At 41.7% G+C, this 21852-nt stretch overlaps 2 protein-coding genes across 2 annotated transcripts; one reads left to right on the top strand and one right to left on the bottom strand.

Moving 5' to 3' along the window:
* Positions 1-650: 650 nt before the first annotated feature.
* On the bottom strand, positions 651-3146 carry LOC134189865 (uncharacterized). Its single transcript, XM_062658260.1, has 4 exons — positions 2666-3146; positions 1925-2101; positions 890-1881; positions 651-680 (listed from the first exon to the last, which is right to left on the bottom strand). The coding sequence occupies exons 1-4, from the start codon at positions 3144-3146 to the stop codon at positions 651-653; spliced, it is 1680 nt and encodes a 559-aa protein (XP_062514244.1).
* Positions 3147-17422: 14276 nt separating this feature from the next.
* Positions 17423-18019, top strand: LOC134190023 (uncharacterized). Its single transcript, XM_062658434.1, has one exon. The coding sequence runs from the start codon at positions 17424-17426 to the stop codon at positions 17808-17810; it is 387 nt and encodes a 128-aa protein (XP_062514418.1). The 5' UTR covers position 17423; the 3' UTR covers positions 17811-18019.
* Positions 18020-21852: the final 3833 nt, after the last annotated feature.

Genomic DNA, 21852 nt, shown 5'->3' with positions numbered 1-21852 from the left:
CTCTTTAGTGTGCTCTGTGTCTCTAGTGGGATTTAACACCCGTATTTGAACGGCATTCTTTGCCACAAGATTGGCAAAGAAATGACTTGTTGGTAGGAACAATTTGTTCTTTCCTTTTCTGACGTTGAGCTTGAAGATGTCTAATACGATTTTCTTCAAACTGTTGGAGTGATGAATGGCAGAGAGATCTCCAGTTTGTTCTATCACTGGATAGTTTCTCAAAATGCAGGAAGTCAATCCCACAAGATTTCATATTAGCCGTGATAGAATCTTTATAACGTAATTTAGGACCACCTTGATGACGATGGCCCTGTTCCAGTTGACCAAGAAGGAGTTGTTTGGGAATTCTATCCTTAGGCATTCGAGACATGTGACCAGCCCAACGAAATTGGCATTTCATAACAAAAGATTCAATGCCACTGATGTTACAACGAGATAACACTTCTGTGTTGGGTATATAGTCAGTCCACTGGATTCCACATATGCGGCGAAGACATCGCAGATGAAAACTCTCCAAACTTTTGAGGTTACGACGAAGAAGGGTCCATGACTCGCATCCGTACAATAGAACTGATAAGACTACTGCTTTGTAAACTGCAACCTTCGTGGTCAGTTTGATTTCATGTCTTTGCCAGAGTCTGTTGTACAATTTACCAAAAGCAGCACTGGCCTTTGATATCCTATGAGAGACATCTGCATCAACAGTTACATTATTCGAAAGGAAACTACCCAAGTACTTGAAATTGCTGACATAAGACAATGGGTGATCACCAATCATAACTGGAGGAGGGTTATAGTTTGAGCCTGGACGTGGTTGAAAAAGCACTTCTGTCTTTTTCAAGCTGATACTCAAGCCAAAACGTTTAGTTGATCTGTCTAAACAGTTGACAATGTATTGAATGTCTTCATATGTGTGACCAACTAATGCGCAATCGTCAGCAAACAAGAGTTCTCTCAGTAGACTCTTAGAAACCTTTGTTTTGGCTTGTAAGCGTCTGAGATTGAATACATCTCCAGTAGTTCTAAACTCAACTCGAACACCCTCTCGGATGTTCTTGAAGGCATCATTTAAAACCACGGAAAACAAAATGCTAAAAAGAGTAGGTGCTAGAACGCAGCCCTGTTTCACTCCGTTGTTTACTGCAAACATTTCTGACTTTGACCCATCCTCGACAACACAAGCCATCATACCAGTATGAAAGGCTTTGATTAGATTCACAATCTTAACCGGGCAGCCAAGCCTCAAAAGGACTTTCCATAAGCCAGTTCTATCAACCGAGTCAAACGCTTTGACCAAGTCAATAAAGACCATAAATAGATCCACGTGCTGTTCACGACACTTTTCTTGAAGCTGCCTGGCTGAAAAGATCATGTCGGACGTACCACGACCAGAACGAAAACCACATTGGCTTTCAGGAAGGATACTCTCTGAAAAGTTTGAGACAAGACGATCAAGAAGAACTCTGGCCATAATTTTGCCAGCAACAGACAACAAAGAGATCCCACGGTGATTGTTGCAGTCAGATTGACTACCTTTTTTCTTGTGTAGATGGATTATGCTGGCATCTTTAAAGTTCTGGGGTACATCTTCGAGTTCCCAGCATAGACGAATGAAATCACCTAGTTTGAACAACAGCAGTTCTCCTCCATGTTGAAAAATTTCAGCAGGTAGGCCATCAGCACCAGGAGATCTATTCCTTGACATTTTCCTGATAGCTTTATTTATCTCATTGTTAGATGGTGGTTCACAAGCTACAACTAGATCAGGCTGTTCATCAATGCTGTCAAGAGCTTCTTGTGAAATAAATGTTGGATGATTCAAGATGCTTGCAAAATGCTGACCCAAACGAGTCAATAATTTCTCGTCGTCCATAGAGAAGCCTGGAGTTGTCAACAGATTGTAGAGGTGCGATTGTCTTTACACTTGGCCCAAACACCTCTTTTAGGCCTTGATAGAAGCCACTAGAGTCATGCTGGTCAGCAGCTAACTGAAGCTGTTCTGCCTTCTGTAACCACCATTTGTTCTTCATCACAGAGAGCCTAGCTCTTGCTGCTTTTCTTGCATGATGGTAGGCATCAGCAGTGCTTTGATTGCGTTTATCTGATAACCAGACATGATGCAAGCGATGCATATCATCAAGGAGATGGCTGATGACAGTGTCATTTTGATCAAACCAATCCTGGTGCTTCCTAACAGGCTAGCCAAGTAGTTCATAAGAACCGTTGTGAACAACTGAGTGTAAACTTGACCATAATGCATCCAGGTTGCTGGCTGAATCATAAGATGGAATATACAATTCTTGCACCTTTGTGATGAGTTTGTTTTTCAGCCGAAGACTGGTAGAGGGATCATTTAGCTGGCTGACATTCAATTTTCTAAATCTCTGGCAAGACTGGTGAGAAACAGTTTTCTTGACAGAAAGTGAAAGCTTACTACGCACCAATCTATGGTCAGAAAAGACTGAGGCAGAAGCTCCCCGCATGACTCTAGTGTGACGAACATCACTGATATCTCTCTGACGAATAATAATAAAGTCTATCTGGTGCCAATGCTTTGATCTAGGATGCATCCAGGTGGTCTGGTACTTGGTTTTCTGTTGAAACAGTGTGTTGGTGATTACAAGCTGGTACGTAGAACAAAGTGACAACAAAAGTGACCCATTACTGTTCTCTCTTCCAATGCCGTGTTTACCAAGCACATTTTTCCATGTGCAATGATTGCTACCAACTCGAGCATTGAAATCACCTAGGACGAGCAGTTTGTCCTTCTTTGGCACAGCACCAATAATGTTACTCAAATTATCATAGAATTTCTCTTTGATTTCTTCGGAGGCTTTCATTGTTGGAGCATATGAACTGACCAAGGTTAGAAATTGACCACCAGAAAGAGGTAGGCGAAGTGTCATTAGACGATCATTTATTCTCCTTGGTAGGTTGTCGAGACTACCCACCAAGGAGGATTTGACAGTAAAACCTACACCCGATTGTCGTGTCGCATTTGAAGGACGTCCTTTCCAAAAGAATGTGTAACCTGTACCGACTTCCTCAAGTTTTCCTTCATGCAACAGATGGGTTTCACTTAAAGCAACAATATCAATGTCATAGCGACGAAATTCCTTTGCCAGAATGGCTGTTTTACGTTCCATTTGCTGTTGCGTGTCCAGAAGCGAGCGAACATTCCAACAGGCAACAGCGAGGTTATGCTTCACTTTATTTCGACCGCAATATTGGATGCCCAACCAACCGCGGTAAGCTGGTAGGGACAAAGAGGGTGAGCTTTGTTTAGGCCACCTTTTCTAGACCCTTCCTCGAGTGAGGTGGGCAGTGCTATCACTAAATAGTGCTGCCCAGCCATACCAGCAGGACCGAGTGTGAACTTCACCCCCGCTTAATTCACAAACGACCATCTTACTGGTACCGCTCACGTGCAGAATCATGGCTAGCGACTTCCAGCGCCATCCTACGCCTGCCGCCGTCACCATTCCTCCATCGCCGTGAGACTTTGGAAGAAACAGAAAAAGAAAAATTCCAAGAAAAACAAAATGCGACACAAAAGAGAAACCTGCACGTGGAATAGATTAAAGTGAATAAGGGATGTGCATGCCCAGATCCACTCTCTCGTCTTGAAATGCCTTCTATCCACTGGGGCTAGTAATAGCAACAAGTAGAAAAGCAGAACAAGATGCAGTGGCTTGCCAGAAGCACGTTTCGGGCTGTGCAACTGCCAGAAAAGTATGCCACATTACCCTGCTGGAGTGCTTGATCCTTGCTGTAACTGTGAGTGCCAGCCACACCAGACTTCCAAAATTTACCGTCACATTTTGCAGAACTTACAAAACAAAGACAGTAGCATGTTGGCTTAATGCTCCTATAGCTGTAGATTGTCACACCACTGAGTTGCATTTGGCACTGACGTTTTTTAATTGGCGGCCAGTACTCGCCATGTCATAATGTCGTTATAAAGCTTTGTGAGCTTTTTATTGAGACAAAGACGCCACCCCCAGACTCACTCACGCTCTGCTAACATTACCGCTGTTGGTCCGCGACTGCTTATTCGTCAGGGAGTACCCTGCTTATATCGCAGCTAACCTTTATATTTAAAGGCTGTTCCACTATCCGCCAGCAGTGGACGCGCCCAGTAGCAGACAGCTCTGCCTTGGGATACACACACACACACACACACACACACACACACACACACACACACACACACACACACACACACACACACACACACACACACACACACACACACACACACACACACACACACACACACACAAACACTAAATCGCATCTAGTGACGCTTCTTGCGATTGCCTGGTCAAAACGGTCTGTTGTTTGAAATAAATTAATGCTAACTGCAATGTAATTAGGGCCTGATAAGCCCACTGCATTCATTGGAAAGAATATTACCGCTTCTAGTGCAAATTGGGTGGTGCTGGGTGTTTATAAAATGTAATCATCGATGCTATAGAACTCTAGGCAAGCCACGGAAGGACGTTTCATGGCCTTACCGTTGAACAGCCAACGCAAGGTGAGTTCTTGTCACGAAATGCCGTCGAAATGGCGTGCGCGCGCGCCGTTTCCAGTCATTGATTTTCACTTTGCGATGAAGAAGAAGAAGAAGAGGTTATATTACCCAGGAATGCTCCTTCAGCCTGAGGCTGGTCTTCTAGGGAGTCCTGCAGTAGCTACCTAAGCAGGCTGCCTTCTTCCCCAGCATTTCCGCTGGTACTCATTTATACTCCTGAGTCGAAGAAAGCAATTGTGTGTTAGTTTCTTGCTTAAGGAAATTATGCCATAGCTCGCCATCACTGTGGCTTGAACTTGTAAACCTTCAAGGTCCCGGATGTGAACACTCCATAAGATGACTCTCTAACCAACTGAGTTATTTGCACCATGCCGCGGTGGTGACGAGCACGTACGTGTTCGACTGGTAAGTAGGCTAGTCCACGGAGAAGCTAGACGCTAGGCTGTATGGCGACTGACAGCGACTGTGCATTGTATGATATCGCCTCGCTGTAAGAGACATGCAGAGCACTAGTACGTCGCCACACAGCCTTGCGTCTAGCTTCTCACTGGACTAGCCTATATACTACCTAGCCAAATACGTACGTGCTCGTCATCACATGCACCGGCTACGCAAAGTGAAAATCAACTAGTAAATGCTCGGTTAGCATTGTGTTTGGCGAGCGATGGTGTTCTGTCTTTACCTATTGAGTGACAATTCGTTTAACAATGGTTGCGTTACATAGCAATAGTTTCTGTCAAACAATCGCGGAAACTCAGGAAACAGACTTTCAGTTGCTCTTCTATAGTATTTGCGTTCATTATCCAAATTGGGCGTTCAATTATCCGTTCCTTACGGCTGTTGTGCAATATCATGGAAAACTGAATAACTTACATAGTCTGCGGTTGGGCAGCTGCTCAAATATCATCATTCATCAGCTGTCTAGACGCAATAATTTGTAATTAATCTTGACTTTAACGTGAATTTTTAGTGTGTGTTGTACGATAATTTCATTTGCACTAATCTTGGTGTCCCACGTTTCCACGGAGATCTAACTAAGCTGTTGTGAGCGAACTAAATCTACATATCCAGGAAGCCTACAACAACGCCTTGCTCCGTCAATCGTGGTGTAATCCGCATACTTTGTCAATCGAGCATCTTGCGTGATGCCATGCAACAGTCCATCATGCGTCGTAGCGGGTTTTTAACTAATCAAGAGCTCGAATTTCACTACTTCGTCTTCTCACCTTTCTTGAATCAATCTTTTATTGTTCAGCTGATACGTGAGTGAGGATCATAGAAAGACGGCATGAAAGAAATGTGCGCGGTTTTGACTTTACATATCAGACTGAAATAATTATTTCTATATTTGGTACTTCTAAGACAGAACATCGGATAATTGAATACCTGAGTCGGATAACTGAACGCCCAATTCGGATAATTGATTGCCTGAATCGGATGATTGAACGCTGGATTCGGATAATTGAACGCAAAATACTCTAGCTGTCTTCAATTTTTCGTTCATGCTTCAATTGTCTCACTCGTTTACTAAGATAGACGCGTAACAATGGTCGCGTAGTCACGTGATAATGGTTGCGTCACAATAATTTCTGTCAAAGTAACGCGCGGAAACTCAAAAAACAGACTTTTCTCTTCTTTCTAGCTTTTCTTTTCCATCCCGTTTGTCACGTATCAGTCTCCTTTGCTCTTTAGTCGCGTAAGAGAGCAAAATCGAGAGTCGTTTGACTCTTCTCGCCAAGAAATTACTATTAAGTCGACCCCTCGAAAAGGGTCCTTTACTTCAATTTTAGCGCATATGTTACAGAGTCAAAATTGCATTCATCTGGCATCGCCGTTTTGTTGATCCGTCTTTCCGTTTTGCCGTAAATCCATATGACAAGTGCTGACGTACGCATATAAATATATAAATATATAAATATATAAATATATAAATATATAAATATATAAATATATAAATATATAAATATATAAATATATAAATATATAAATATATAAATATACTAGTAAATGCTCGGTTAGCATTGTGTTTGGCGAGCGATGGTGTTCAGTCTTTACCTATTGAGTGATAATGTGTGTAACAATGGTTGCGTTACGTAGCAATAGTTTCTGTCAAACAAACGCGGGAACTCAGGAAACAGACTTTCAGTTGTTCTTCTATAGTATTTGGCGTTCAATTATCCGATTTAGGCGTTCAATTATCCGTTCCTTACGGTTGTTGTGCAATATCATGGAAAACTGAATAACTTACATAGTCTGCGGTTGGGCAGCTGCTCAAATATCATCATTCATCAGCTGTCTAGACGCAATAATTTGTAATTAATCTTGACTTTAGCGTGAAGTTTTAGCTTGTGTTGTACCATATTTTTCTTTGCACTAATCTTGGTGTCCCACGTTTCCGCGGAGGTCTAACTAAACTGTTGTGAGCGAACTAAATCTACATATCTAGGAAGCCTACAACAACGCCTTGCTCCGTCAATCGTGGTGTAATCCGGATACTTTGTAAACCGCGCGTCCTGCGTAATACCATGCAACAGTCCATCATGCGTATTGGCAGGTTCCTAGCTAATCAAGAGCTCGAATTTCACTACTTCGCCTTCTCACCTTTCTTGAATCAATCATTTATTATTCAGCTGAAACGTGAGTGAGCATCATAGAAAGACGTCATGAAAGAAATGTGCGCGGTTTTGACTTTACGTATCAAACTGAAACAATTATTTCTATAAATTTAGTACTTCTAAGACAGAACATCGGATAATTGAATACCTGAGTCGGATAATTGAATGCCCGAATCGGACAACTGAACGCCCAATTCAGATAACTGATTGCCTGAATCGAATAATTGAACGCAAAATACTCTAGTTGTCGTCAATTTTTCGTTCATGCTTCAATTGTCTCACTCATTTACTAAGATAGTCGCGTAACAATGGTCGCGTAGTCACGTGATAATGGTTGCGTCACAATAATTTCTGTCAAAGTAACGCGCGGAAACTCAAAAAACAGACTTTTCTCTTCTTTTAGTTTTTCCTTTCCATCCCGTTTGTCACGTATCAGTCTCCTTTGCTCTTTAGTCGCGTAAGGGAGCAAAATCGAGAGTCTATTTACTCTTCTCGCCAAGAAATTACAATTGAGTCGACCCCTAGAAAGGGGTCCCTGCTTCAATTTTAGCGCATATATTACGGAGTCAAAATTGCATTCATCCGGCATCGCCGTTTTGTTGATCCGTCTTTCCGTTTTGCCGTAAATCCATATGACAAGTGCTGACGTACGCATATAAATATATAACTAGTAAATGCTCGGTTAGCATTGTGTTTGGCGAGCGATGGTGTTTTGTCTTTATCTATTCGCGTAACAATGGTTGCGTTACGTAGCAATAGTTTTTGTCAAACAAACGCGGGAACTCAGGAAACAGACTTTCAGTTCTATTCTATAGTATTTTACGTTCAATTATCCTTTCAGGCGTTCAATTAACCGTTGCTTACGGCTGTTGTGCAATATCATGGAAAACTGAATAACTTAATTACATAGTCTGCGGTTGGGCAGCTGCTCAAATATCATCATTCATCGGCTGTCTAGACGCAATAATTTGTAATTAATCTTGACGTTAGCGTGAATTTTTAGCGTGTGTTGTACGATAATTTCCCTTGGACAAATCTTGGTGTCCCACGTTTCCGCGGAGGTCTAACTAAGCTGTTGAGAGCGAACTAAATCTACATATCTAGGAAGCCTACAACAACGCCTTGCTCCGTCAATCGTGGTGTAATCCGGATACTTTGTAAACCACGCTTCGTGCGTGATACCATTCAACAGTCCATCTTGCGTCGTAGCGGGTTTTTAGCTAATCAAGAGCTCGAATTTCACTACTTCGCCTTCCCACCTTTCTTGAATCAATCATTTATTGTTCAGCTGAAACGTGAGTGAGGATCATAGAAAGTCGTCATGAAAGAAATTTGCGACTAAAATAACTAGTAAATGCTCGGTTAGCATTGTGTTTGGCGAGCCATGGTGTTCTGTCTTTACCTATTCGCGTAATAATGGTTGCGTTATGAAGCAATAGTTTCTGTCAAACAAACGCGGGAACTCAGGAAACAGACTTTCAGTTGCTCTTCTATAGTATTTTTCTTTCAATTATCCGCAATCTGGTGTTCAATTATCTGAACTCGGCGTTCAATTATCTGTTGCTTACGGCTGTTGTGCAATATCATGGAAACTGAATAACTTACATAGTCTGCGGTTGGGCAGCTGCTCAAATATCATCATTCATCAGCTGTTTAGACGCAATAATTTGTAAGTAATCTTGACTTAAGCGTGAATTTTTAGCGTGTGTTGTACGATAATTTCCTTTGCACTAATCTTGGTGTCTCACGTTTCCACGGAGATCTAACTAAGCTGTTGTGAGCGAACTAAATCTACATATCTAGGAAGCCTACAACAACGCCTTGCTCCGTCAATCGTGGTGTAATCCGCATACTTTGTAAATCGCGCGTCTTGCGTGATACCATGCAACAGTCCATCATGCGTCGTAGCGGGTTTTTAGCTAATCAAGAGCTCGAATTTCACTACTTCGCCTTCCCACCTTTCTTGAATCAATCATTTATTGTTCAGCTGAAACGTGAGTGAGCATCCTAGAAAAACGTCATGAAAGAAATGTGCGACTAAAATAATTATTTCTATATTTGGTACTTCTAATTAGGACAGAACATCGGATAATTGAATGCCCGAATCGGATAACTGAACGACCAATTCGGATAATTGATTGCCTGAATCGGGTAACTGAACGCTGAGTTCAAATAATTGAACGCAAAACACTATAGTTGTCTTCAATTCTTCGTTCACGCTTCAGTCGTCTCACTCGTTTACTGAGATAGTCGCGTAACAATGATCGCATAGTCACGTGACAATGGTTGCGTAGCAATAATTTCTATCAAAGTAACGCGCGGAAACTCAAAAAACAGACTGTTCTCTTCTTTTAGCTTTTCTTTTTCATTCCGTTTGTCACGAATCAGTCTCCTTTTCTCTTTAGTCGCGTAAGGGAGCAAAATCGAGAGTCGTTTGACTCTCCTCGCCAAGAAATTACAATTGAGTCGACTCCTCAAAAGAGGTCTCATGCTTCAATTTTTAGCGCATATGTTACGGAGTCAAAATTGCATTCATCTGGCATCGTCGTTTTGTTGATTTGTCTTTCTGTTTTGCCGTAAATCCATGTGCTGACGTACGTATATATATAAATATATAAATATATAAATATATAAATATAATATATCTCGAGCTCCATTGACATGACAAGAGAGAGGCTCGCTTCGCTCGCCAATAAATATATATATCTCGAGCTCAATTGACATGACAAGAGAGAGGCTCGCTTTGCTCGCCAATAAATATATAAATATATAAATATACTAGTAAATGCTCGGTTAGCATTGTGTTTGGCGAGCGATGGTGTTCTGTCTTTACCAATTCGCGTAACAATGGTTGCGTTACTTAGCAATAGTTTTTGTCAAACAAACCCGGGAACTCAGGAAACAGACTTTCAGTTGCTGTTCTAAAGTATTTTGCGTTCAATTAACTGATTCAGGCGTTCAATTATCCGTTGCTTACGGCTGTTGTGCAACTGAATAACTTACATAGTCTGCGGTTGGGCAGCTGCTCAAATATCATCATTCATCAGCTGTATAAACGCAATAATTTGTAGACTTTTAGTTGCTCTTTTATAGTATTTTGCGTTCAGTTATACGAATCCGTTGGTCAATTATCCGAATTGGGCGTTCATTTACCCGTTGCCAGGAGCTGTTGTGCAATATCATGGAAAACTGAATAACTTACATAGTCTGCGGTTGGGCAGCTGCTTAGACATCATCATTCATCAGCTGTCTAGTCGCAATAATTTTGTAATTAATCTTGACTTTAGTGTAAATATTTAGTAAGTGTTGTAGGATAATTTCTTTTGCACTAATCTTGGTGTCCCACGTTTCCGCGGATGTCTAACTAAGCTGTTGTGAGTGAACTAAATTACACATCTAGGAAGCCTACAACAACGCCTTGCTCCGTCAATCGTGGTGTAATCCGCATACTTTGTAAACAGCGCGTCCTGCATGATACCATGCAACAGTCCATCATGCGTTGTAGCAGGTTCCTAGATAATCAAGAGCTCGAATTTTACTGGTTCGCCTTCTCACCTTTCTTGAATCAATCGATTATTTATTGTTCAGCTGAAACGTGAGTGAGCATCATAGAAAGACGTCATGAAAGAAATGTGCGCGGTTTTGACTTTACGTATCAGACTGAAACAATTATTTCTATAAATTTAGTACTTCTAAGACAGAACATCGGATAATTGAATACCTGAGTCGGATAATTGAATGCCTGAATAGGATAACTGAACGCCCAATTCGGATAACTGATTGCCCGAATCGAATAATTGAACGCAAAATACTCTAGTTGTCTTCAATTTTTCGTTCACGCTTCAATTGTCTCACTCGTTTATTAGCTGAGATAGGCGCGTAACAATGGTCGCGTAGTCACGTGATAATAGTTGCGTCACAATAATTTCTGTCAAAGTAACACGCGGAAACTCAAAAAACAGACTTTCCCCTTCTTTTAGCTTTTTTTCTTTCCATTCCGTTTGTAAATATATAAATATAATATATCTCGAGCTCAATTGATATGACAAGAGAGAGGCTCGCTTCGCTCGCCAATGACTGCAAAGCTTAGTCAAAAGGCGCGCGTGTACACACCATTCGACAACATTTGGCGATAAGAACTCACCTCGCGATGGCTGTTCAACATAAAACGTTATTCGTGGCTTGCCTAGAGTCGAAGATAGCATCGATGATTACATCCAGAAGACACCCAGCTTGAAACCACAGCCTGCATATGAGAAGCGGTAATACTAGTAAATGCTCGGTTAGCATTGTGTTAGGCGAGCGATGGTGTTCTGTCTTTACCTATTTGCGTAACAATGGTTGCGTTACGTAGCAATAGTTTCTGTCAAACAAACGCGGGAACTCAGGAACAGACTTTCAGTTGCTCTTCTATAGTATTTTGCGTTCAATTATCCGAATCCGGTGTTCAATTATCTGAATTCGGCGCTCAATTATCAGACTCGGGCGTTCAATTATCCGTAGCTTAGGGCTGTTGTGCAATATCATGAAAAACTGAATAACTTACATAGCCTGTGGTTGAGCCGCTGCAAAAATATCATCATTCATCAGCTGTCTAGACGCAATAATTTGTAATTAATCTTGACTTTAGCGTGAGTTTTTAGTGTGTGTTGTACGATAATTTCCTTTGCACTAATCTTGGTGTCCCACGTTTTTGCGGAGGTCTAACTAAGCAGTTGTGAGCGAACTAAATCTACATATCTAGGAAGCCTACAACAACGCCTTGCTCCGTCAATCGTGGTGTAATCCGCATACTTTGTAAATCGCGCGTCCTTCATGATACCATGCAACAGTCCATCATGCGTCGTAGCGGGTTTTTAGCTAATCAAGAGCTCGAACTTTACTACTTCGTCTTCCCACCTTTCTTGAATCAATCATTTAGTGTTCAGCTGAAACGTGAGTGAGCATCCTAGAAAGACGTCATGAAAGAAATGTGCGACTAAAATAATTGTTTCTTTATTATATTTGGTACTTCTAATTAGGACAGAACATCGGATAATTGAATGCCCGAATCTGATAACTGAACGCCCAATTCGGATAATTGATTGCCTGAATCGGTTACTGAACGCCGAGTTCGGATAATTGAACGCCAAATACTATAGTTGTCTTCAATTCTTCGTTCACGTTTCAATCGTCTCACTCGTTTACTGAGATAGTCGGGTAACAATGATTGCATAGTCACGTGACAATGGTCGCGTCGCAATAATTTCTATCAAAGTAACGCGCGGAAACTCAAAAAACAGACTTTTCTCTTCTTTTAGCTTTTCCTTTTCATTCCATTTGTCACGAATCAGTCTCCTTTGCTGTTTAGTCGCGTAAGGGAGCAAAATCGAGAGTCGTTTCACTCTTCTAGCCAAGAAATTACAATTGAGTCGACCCCTCGAAAGGGGTCCCATGCTTCAATTTTTAGCGCATATGTTACGGAGTCAAAATTGCATTCATCTGGCATCGTCGTTTTGTCGATTCGTCTTTCCGTTTTGCCGTAAATCCATATGACAAGTGCTGACTTACGTATATATATAAATATATAAATATACTAGAACTTTAAAAACTTTTTTCCTGAAAATAGAAATAGACGTGGGGATTGTATAAAAAGTAATAGAAACAAGATCTATAGATAATATGAACCAAAGCCAGACATCATTAGTGAATCCTTCCAGAGAATGTGGTTGGAAGGATTCACTAATGATGTCTGGCTTTTGTTCATATTATCTATAGATCTTGTTTTTATTACTTTTTATACAATCCCTACATCTATTTCTTTTTTTAGGGAAAAAGTTTTTAAAATTCTAGTTTGGTAAGTTTTTAGGAGTGCGAAAGCACAGCTTACTCCATTAATTAAACAAAGATTTTATAGCCAAACAAAAATACTCATTTTCTAAACCATACTTGATCTACATGTATAGTCTCATATCTCGAGCATGTGGATCTTAGGTTTACAGTGTACTTGCAAATATGTTAAGAGCTATGCAGTGTTTGTGTATAGGTGGTTTGAATCAAACGTTACATTTAGTTGCAATAATACCACTAGTAAGTATGAAACTCTGTTCTACTTGCTTCAGAGCTACGAGCATACGTGCATGTAGTTGTGTGTGTGTGTGTGTGTGTGTGTGTGTGTGTGTGTGTGTGTGTGTGTGTGTGTGTGTGTGTGTGTGTGTGTGTGTGTGTGTGTGTGTGTAGATTGAAGAAGGAATTTATGCAGATGATTAGCTGTTAGCTCTCCTGGTTGTCTACAACAATTTCTAGATGCATTCTTGCATAATTTTAAAATTTGTGTCGGGTGGGGTATGAGTATTAGCGTTTAAACAACTAAAGTTCTTGGTGTGGGTAACAAAGCAAGCTCGCATTTCCATTGATGGTCATGCATCACGTTACAGAATGTCGATGAGTTTGTTAGCTAGACCACTTAGTTGAAAACGCAAGATTTGATTAGATAGACTTGTCACTACTATGAGAATCGAGATGCTGGTTTCAGCAGCGTCACCTTTTTTCTTTGTCATCATTGTTGGCCAGGTGTCATTGAACGCTACACGCACACGCCGACATTTGCGCACGTGCACGTGACCGAACGTGTGTGTACGTGCGTGCCGAGTGTCTTGAACAAAAGCTCGACTTCTACACGCGACCGGCTTGTACACAGTACGAGGTCTTCGATTTGCGGGAGTTCGGTCTTAGATATAATACGGTAGCACTAGACAACTGCAAAATTATTATCGTAGGCCACACCTCTACGCTTGTAACAAACGTCACATTCCGAGCGCTGCAAAGTCGACATTTTGTGATGGAAGCGAGTCGAATTAATTTGCTTTTGCCATAATTCAAATGCTTGAAGGCGTTGGTGTTCCAACTACGGGAAGAAGAGTTATATCGCGTCTGCGATTACGATGACGTTTGACGTCACTTCTAATTAATTAATTACGCGCACTTCTTGCGTTTGCTCGTGCGATTCAAGAGCGCGATTCTTTGCTTAACTGTAGGCTTTCAGGTTTTTCAACCACGAAACATGTCAAGAATTCTTGTCGCCTTGTCGTACACGTGTACCCTAAACTGCTTCAAGCAACGTAGCAAGAGCTTGTGATTGGCTGCCTGGCTATTGTTTGTTAACAATGGCTTACAACAATTGCGGTTGAACGCAAGTAGGGTAGCAGGTTCAAATCCATTCTAGAAATCTTTTTTCTTAGATGTTTCTTTTTTCTATCATCAAAAGAATACAGGTCGGCTTATTCTACGTCGTTTCCCAAAGTTTTAACTTTAGATATGCCGTAGTCAAGGAGTTATGCGTGACGAAGGAGAAGAGGAAGAAGAAGAAGAAGAAGAAGAAGAAGAAGAAAGAAGACAAATCCAGCGAAACTCCGAAATTAACGAGCGATTTTCTCCTTCTGAAGACAAGCTGAGATCAATTCAGAAGTAGTCAAGCGTAGTTGAACTTGCAAGATTTTGTATCTGTCGTTTTCAAGATATTTAACCGTATTTTAAGGTGATTTCTGAAGGTCTAAAATATGACCACGCCCACACAACCTTGTCAATCCCTACATACAGGGTACTGCCGTACCCTGTGATAAATATACTAGTAAATGCTCTTGTGTTAGGCGAGCGACGGTGTTCTGTCTTTACCTATTTGCGTAACAGTGGTTGCGCTATGTAGCAATAGTTTCTGTCAAACAAACGCGGGAACTCAGGAAACAGACTTTCAGCTGCTCTTCTATAGTATTTTGCGTTCAATTATCCGAATCCGGTGTTCAATTATTAGACTCATGCGTTCAATTATCCGTTGCTTACGGCTGTTGTGCAATATCATGAAAAACTGAATAACTTACATACCATGGGCAGTCTGCGGTTGGGCAGCTGCAAAATATCATCATTCATCTAGACGCAATAATTTGTAATTAGTCTTGACTTTAGCGTGAGTTTTTAGTGTGTGTTGTAGGATAATTTCCTTTGCACTAATCTTGGTGTCCCACGTTTCCGCGGAGGTCTACCTAAGCTGTTGTGAGCGAACTAAATCTACATATCTAGGAAGCCTACAACAACCCCTTACTCCGTCAATCGTGGTGTAATCCGCATACATTGTAAACCGCGCGTCCTGCGTGATACCATGCAACAGTCCATCATGCGTCGTACATAGCGGGTTTTTAGCTAATCAAGAGCTCGAATTTCACTACTTCGCCTTCTCATCTTTCTTTAATTAATCATTTATTGTTCAGCTGAAACATGAGTGAGCATCATAGAAAGACTTCATGAAAGAAATGTGCGCGGTTTTGACTCTAATGTACGTATCAGACTGAAACAATCAGTTCTATAAATTTGATACTTCCAAGACAGAACATCAGATTATTTGAATGCCTGAGTCTGATAATTGAATGCCCGAATCGGATAACTTAACGCCCAATTCGGATAAATGATTGCCTAAATTAGCTAATTGAACGCCAAGTTCAGATAATTGAACGCAAAATACTATAGTTGTCTTCAATTCTTCGTTCACGCTTCAATCGTGTCACTTGATTACTGAGATGGTCGCGTAACAATGGTCGCGTAGTCACGTGATAATGTTTGTGTAGCAATAATTTCTGTCAAAGTAACGCTCGAAATCTTAAAAACAGACTTTTCTCTTCTTTTAGCTTTTCCTCTTAATTCCATTTGTCACGCATCAGTCTGCTTTGCTCTTTAGTCGCGTAAGGGAGCAAAATCGAGAGTCGTTTCACTCTTCTAGCCAACAAATTACAATTGAGTCGACCCCTCGAAAAGGGTCCCTTGCTTCAATTTTTAGCGCATATGTTACGGAGTCAGAATTGCATTCATCTGGCATCGCCATTTTGTCGATCCGTCTTTCCGTTTTGCCGTAAATCCATATGACAAGTGCTGACTTACGTATATAAATACATAAATATAATATATATCGAGCTCAATTGACATGACAAGAGAGAGGTTCGCTTCGCTCGCCAATTATCTTGCCTCTTATTTAACATTCATAGGGTCTTTAGTTCACCGGAATTTGGTGACGCGGCAACATGGCAACATCAAAGGAACCTCACCAGACCCTTTCTCTCGCGCGGCATGAGGGTGGGGTAAAGGTCTGGCTACGCGAGACTAGTACGTATGTACTGTTACTACTCTACTGTACACTAAGTAACGTACACTACGTAACGTACACTAAATAAGGTACACTACGTAAAGTACACTACGTAAAGTACACTACGTAACGTACACTACGTAACGTACACTACGTAACGTACACTACATAACGTACACTACGTAACGTACACTACGTAACGTACACTACATAACGTACACTACGTAACGTACGTAACACTGCAGCCATCTCCTAGCCTAGATTAGTCTCGCGTAGCCTTCCGGCGAGAGATAGTTTGGGGAAATGCTTACACAATTCTTGTTCTGCGCTCCCCACGAATCATGGAGGATAAAGACCTCTCTAAAGATAGCAGGAGGTCTAAGTAGGTACGTGTCACGCAATCGCATTCCGCACATTTCGATTGTGTTGATTACGGTCATGCCTGTGAACATACACTAATTAGATATTCTTTCTTCGACCTGTAGACCTTCAACTACTGTCTTGTTGCAGAAGGGACGTACGTTTTGTGGCCAAATTGTCCGCGAGGCTGTGCTTCTTCACCGATCGACGACTTATTTCTATATCTATTGACGTAAGCATGGGACGTGCTTTTGTCTAGTCATGACGCTCTTTCGCCGTCCGCTAGTCGTATTCAGTTGCTGCTCGTTTGAGCGTGTTGTTTGAATGCAGAGTGCCGCTAGTTACAGCGCCTTGTGTTCTTACATGTATTTGTCTGACGTGTCGAGGGACTAAAAACGTCTCTCGATCAAGCAGCATGATCATCCTGGCTGTGGGAATTCACGCTTTTTTCAGTCTCGTTATCTAGTGCGCTACTGTGTTCAACGCTCTATTCAAAGTAAACAAGATTGACGAACGAATGTCTTCTCTTTTGATTAGGAGGACGTCCGTTCACAGGCATACATCTTTGTTACAATTGTAACTAACCAGTAATTAGCACATGCGAGACGAGCGGAATGCGATTGAGCAACATCTACTCAGACCTCCTGCTGTCTATAAAGAGGTCTTTATCCCCACGATTCTTGGGGAGCTCAGAACAAGAATGGATTAGGCATTTCCCCAGACTATCTCTCGCCGAAAGGATGTAGGCGGAGATGGTCTGGCTACGCGAGACTAATCCTGGATATCCTTAGCGTCCACATCCCGGATGTCAAGACGTTTCTGTACGCTATCAACAACTTTTCGTTCTAATATGGGAGGTACATCTAGTCGTTCATTCAACAATCAAGGAGTCAGAGAGCGTGTGAACAAGCTACGCTCTCAGCACAAAGTGCTTGTATTTTCTACAACCACATGTCCCTATTGCAGGAAAGCTAGACAAGCTTTGGAAGAGGTTGGAGCTAATGCTCACGTCGTTGAATTGGACCAGGACAAAGATGGTCCTGCGATTCGAGATATAATGCAGAAGATGACCGGAGCCAAGACGGTGCCGAGAGTCTTCATCAACGGCAGATTTGTGGGAGGAGGAGATGAAACTCTAGCGTTGAAGAATTCAGGAGAATTGAGCAAACTCTTGCAAGAAGAGAGGACGTAGATTGTCTGGTACATTTACTTCGGCTAATGTCTGCATAACTGTAAACTGCATCGTAACCTGATCTCCTAGCAAGCATATAATAATTGCAAAAGAAATCTGGATAATTTATCTACAGTTTCCAGACATTATGTTGATTGAATTTGCAGCGATTCCGAGAAAATGATTAAAAAGATATATTTTTATTGATCACCAGACAGTGCAGCTGCATTGCAACTAAAGTAATGCTAATACTCATAACGCCATCAGTAGATCACTATGGAAACAGATATACATACAGGTGCACTAGCCTGTATATGGCAAGTGGGTGTTCTAAATCGGTGTCTAGCGGCACGAGTAATGTTGGTTTAACTAGACAGGCAGACAGACAGACAGACAGGCAGGCAGGCAGACAGAAAACATACTAGAGAGTACAACGTCTGTGTCCAACTGCAGAAATGCAACTTGAGAGTCATATATAGAAAAATAGAAAGACGTCGAAATATATGCAATGAATAGTTTTTACAAGTTTCCAGACCTTTGTGGCATTGGAGGAGTAGGTAACGATGAACATTATTGAAAACTATCTAGTCCTAGCCCGCCCTATACACCTAGTAGGGAAAACAAAAAAATGAACTTTCACCAGTCGTCCATTATTTGGCAAGTTTTCAATGTTCTAAATTGTTAGAATAATAATTGTTAGCGTGCGGTAGCTTTTGTGTAAGGCTTACTCAGCGTGCGTTAGAACGTACAATATCTATCTATTAAATAAAGGAGAGCTGGTGTGTGTGTGTCTGTGTCTGTGTCTGTGTGTGTGTGTGTGTGTGTGTGTGTGTGTGTGTGAGCTGGTGTGTGTGTGTGTGCGTGTGTGTGTGTGTGTGTGCGTGTGTGTGTGTGTGTGTGTGTGTGTGTGTGTGTGTGTGCGCGCGTGTGTGTGTGTGTGTGTGTGCGCGCGCGTGTGTGTGTGTGTGTGTGTGTGTGTGTGTGTGTGTCCACCAAATTTGGTTCGCGCACGCCGAATCTCTAGCTGTCGAAAGTGAATTTGTCGTCGTCTTGCGATTTCCAGCCAACGGAAGCCGCCTCCGCTCGCGCGCGAATATCTCCGTAACGGCGTATCGGACCTGCACCGAATTTAACCTGCACATTCCCGACGTCGGACGGTACGCGCGGAGCGTTTCATTTATTGCAGGCGACGTTGGGAGACGGAAGATATTTTTGCGAATATCCGGGTCTTCAGAAAACGCCCACAGTCTTTTGCCCGTCTATGCCCATCGAAGAGCTGCCACGTTCGATACACGTGTTCCCCGCAACGCCAGCAACGTCTTCGAAGTGACGTCGTTCAGCGGGACTGTCGAAATGACGAGAGTCGGCATTTGGTATATAGTACGGGGAACGGATTATCCAGGTGAGTAGGTGACTTACGCGGCGTCCAAGTCGAAATGGCTTCAACCAATCACTAATCCAATCAACGGGATTTTGGAAACGGTAATTGAATGGGATATAGCTATGAATGAGAATTCTGTCTGGCTGCTAGTTTTTCAGAACGGAGTAAAAATGTATGTGAACTCATGCAACATAAATTTGCATACGACGTTAAATTAATTAACTTTATGAGAATTGTCAGGGGCTGCTAATTCTGTGAATTGACGCCACAATGGATTACCTAATTAATTAATGGTTTCTTTTAGAGTTCAAGAGACGACGTACGTTTAGTACGTATAAGTGCATTTCCAGGAGCGCTTCATTTCTTTCTTGCAAGTTTTCTAGACTAGAACTAAATTGATGTCAACTTGAGTCAGCCAAATCTAATGAGCGGCATACGGAATCGAATAATTTGTAAATGGAATACTCGCTGCTAATTACTTAGAACATCTAACTGTAACTAAAATTTTAGACACAATTGAATGCACCCGAGCGAAGCCGGGCAATTTAGCTAGTCTAGATAGGCGTCGTGTCAATCGTACAGACATTTAGACAGACGGACGCGGGGGTAGTTTGCATTCTAGTCGTTTGCTGTTGTCGTTGTAATACACAGTATTTACTCGAGCCAGAGTTTTGTCTCCTTAGCTAACATCCCCATCTCAGACTCTTCCCGTGGACGCCACTTCCGCGAAGAAGACGCACCTTCCGTGACACACGACGGACGGACGCACGCAAAAGCGGCTCGGTGAGCCGGCTTACTCCGACTGCAGCGGGCACATCTTGCACTCTACTGTACCAGTTGGGAATTAGAGGATGGCGTATAGAGTGGCTGGCGAGCGCACGTCACATCCGCATACTCGGTAACACCGGCGCATCTCCTTTCAGTATCTAGAATAGTGACAGACAGACAGACAGACAGACAGACAGAAGCTGAATTCCATTGAATTTATAACGTACTGGCGGCGAATACTGTCAATAACATTACTACAACGTTGCAATAGTAGTGTTTTAGCTAAAAAGATTGACAGAATAGTTTGTAGTAAATGACTCTGTAGATGATAGCTACAAACATCAGATGGTCGTTAGAGTTTTTTTTCTACAACCACTATGGTCGTTTATCTTGAACTCTTAAAGTGTTATATGTAGCCTTTTCGGTATCAGCGTTGATGTTTTCAATAAATGTTCTTTGACAGAGACTGACAGACAGACAGACAGAAGAGAACAGACAAGAACAGAGGAATACAGCAATGAACAGTGGGGTCAGATTAAAAAAATTGGCTTTGGTCTTTGAACATTTTGGACGTTGGGGACAACATGCAGAAAAATACGTATACTTACATCAGCTCTCTCTAAGGTCTACAGGCGAGTGTGGAAATAGCAACAGCTCAGTTTTAAAACATACTGGAGAACGTCTGTCTGTTCAACTACAGAAATGTAACTCAGTGATATATAGAAAAATAGAAGGACGTCTAAATAGATGCGATTAGTAGTTTTTACAAGTTTCCAGGCCTTGTGGTCTTGGAGTAGATAAAAGTAGCTTGGACATCACTGAACAATTGTAGAGGTTTGTAGTAGCCATCGAGTACGTACTCTAAATTGCGATTTAATACATGAGAGACAGCTAACTGACAGACATTGTGGACAACAGGCAGTAAAATGCTTGCATCAGCTGTCTCTCAGATCTACTGACGAGCATGGATACAGCAACAGCTCACAGTGTAAGACCTAGGGTGCGTTTCTTTATCTCCACAACCTAATCCGGTTGAGTTTGTGACCTCTACCGGGTTTCTTTATCTTCACAACCTAATCTGATTGAGCTTACCCAATATCCACAAACTAATCCAGTGAGGTGGATTAGTTTGTGGAGATAGGCATACCCAATTAAAAGTACATGCGCGTGAAAATGAAGGGGAGGAGTCAGTAGCAACAGATCAGTGTCATCACACAACAAAACAAACACAGAAGCTGCAAATGCAGCCATAGACAGGCAAAAGTACAAGTTCGATCCATTTTGCACTAGGTACTAATTAACACAACGCACTTTGTTTCTTTATTCCACACTAAACCGATTCCACTGGAATACTTCCGGTTAATCCAGTAGAGCTCAACCGGATTAGCTTGTGGAGATTAAAGAAATGCGCCCCTACCCTAGTAGAGGAGAGAACACATGTCTGTTCAATTACATGCAGAAATGCCACTTGAGAGTAATATATAAAAAGTAGAAGGATTTCTATAGGTAGTTTTGATGAGTAGTTCCTTTTAAGTTTCCAGGCTTTGTGGCCTTTGGAGTAGCAAAAGATGGATTTGCTTTAGACATTTTATCTAGAAGTTTTGTAGAGGTTTCTAGCAGCCTCCGTGTACATTAATATTCTAGCCTTGATGAATGAATAAAAGACAGACATGGAACAGAGAGACACACAACATAGAAGCGCTTCTCAATGACACTACAACTATTCTAGCTTCCAATTATCAGAGTAACGTTTTCGTGACTCTGTTTTGTACATTAGATTGATAGGTATAGCATCCCTAAAAGCCTGTTGAACTCGTATTTATGACTAGGTATTTCCTTTGTCTGTAATAGTGATAATGTCAGACAGACAGACAGACAGACAAATAGTGAAGCAGACCAAGACAACAAAGCAAA

This window comes from Corticium candelabrum, chromosome 14 (assembly GCF_963422355.1).
Source record: "Corticium candelabrum chromosome 14, ooCorCand1.1, whole genome shotgun sequence".
Classification (NCBI taxonomy): Eukaryota; Metazoa; Porifera; class Homoscleromorpha; order Homosclerophorida; family Plakinidae; genus Corticium; species Corticium candelabrum.
Note: the sequence above shows the minus strand (reverse complement) of the source record. Positions and strands in the feature narration are given on the sequence as shown.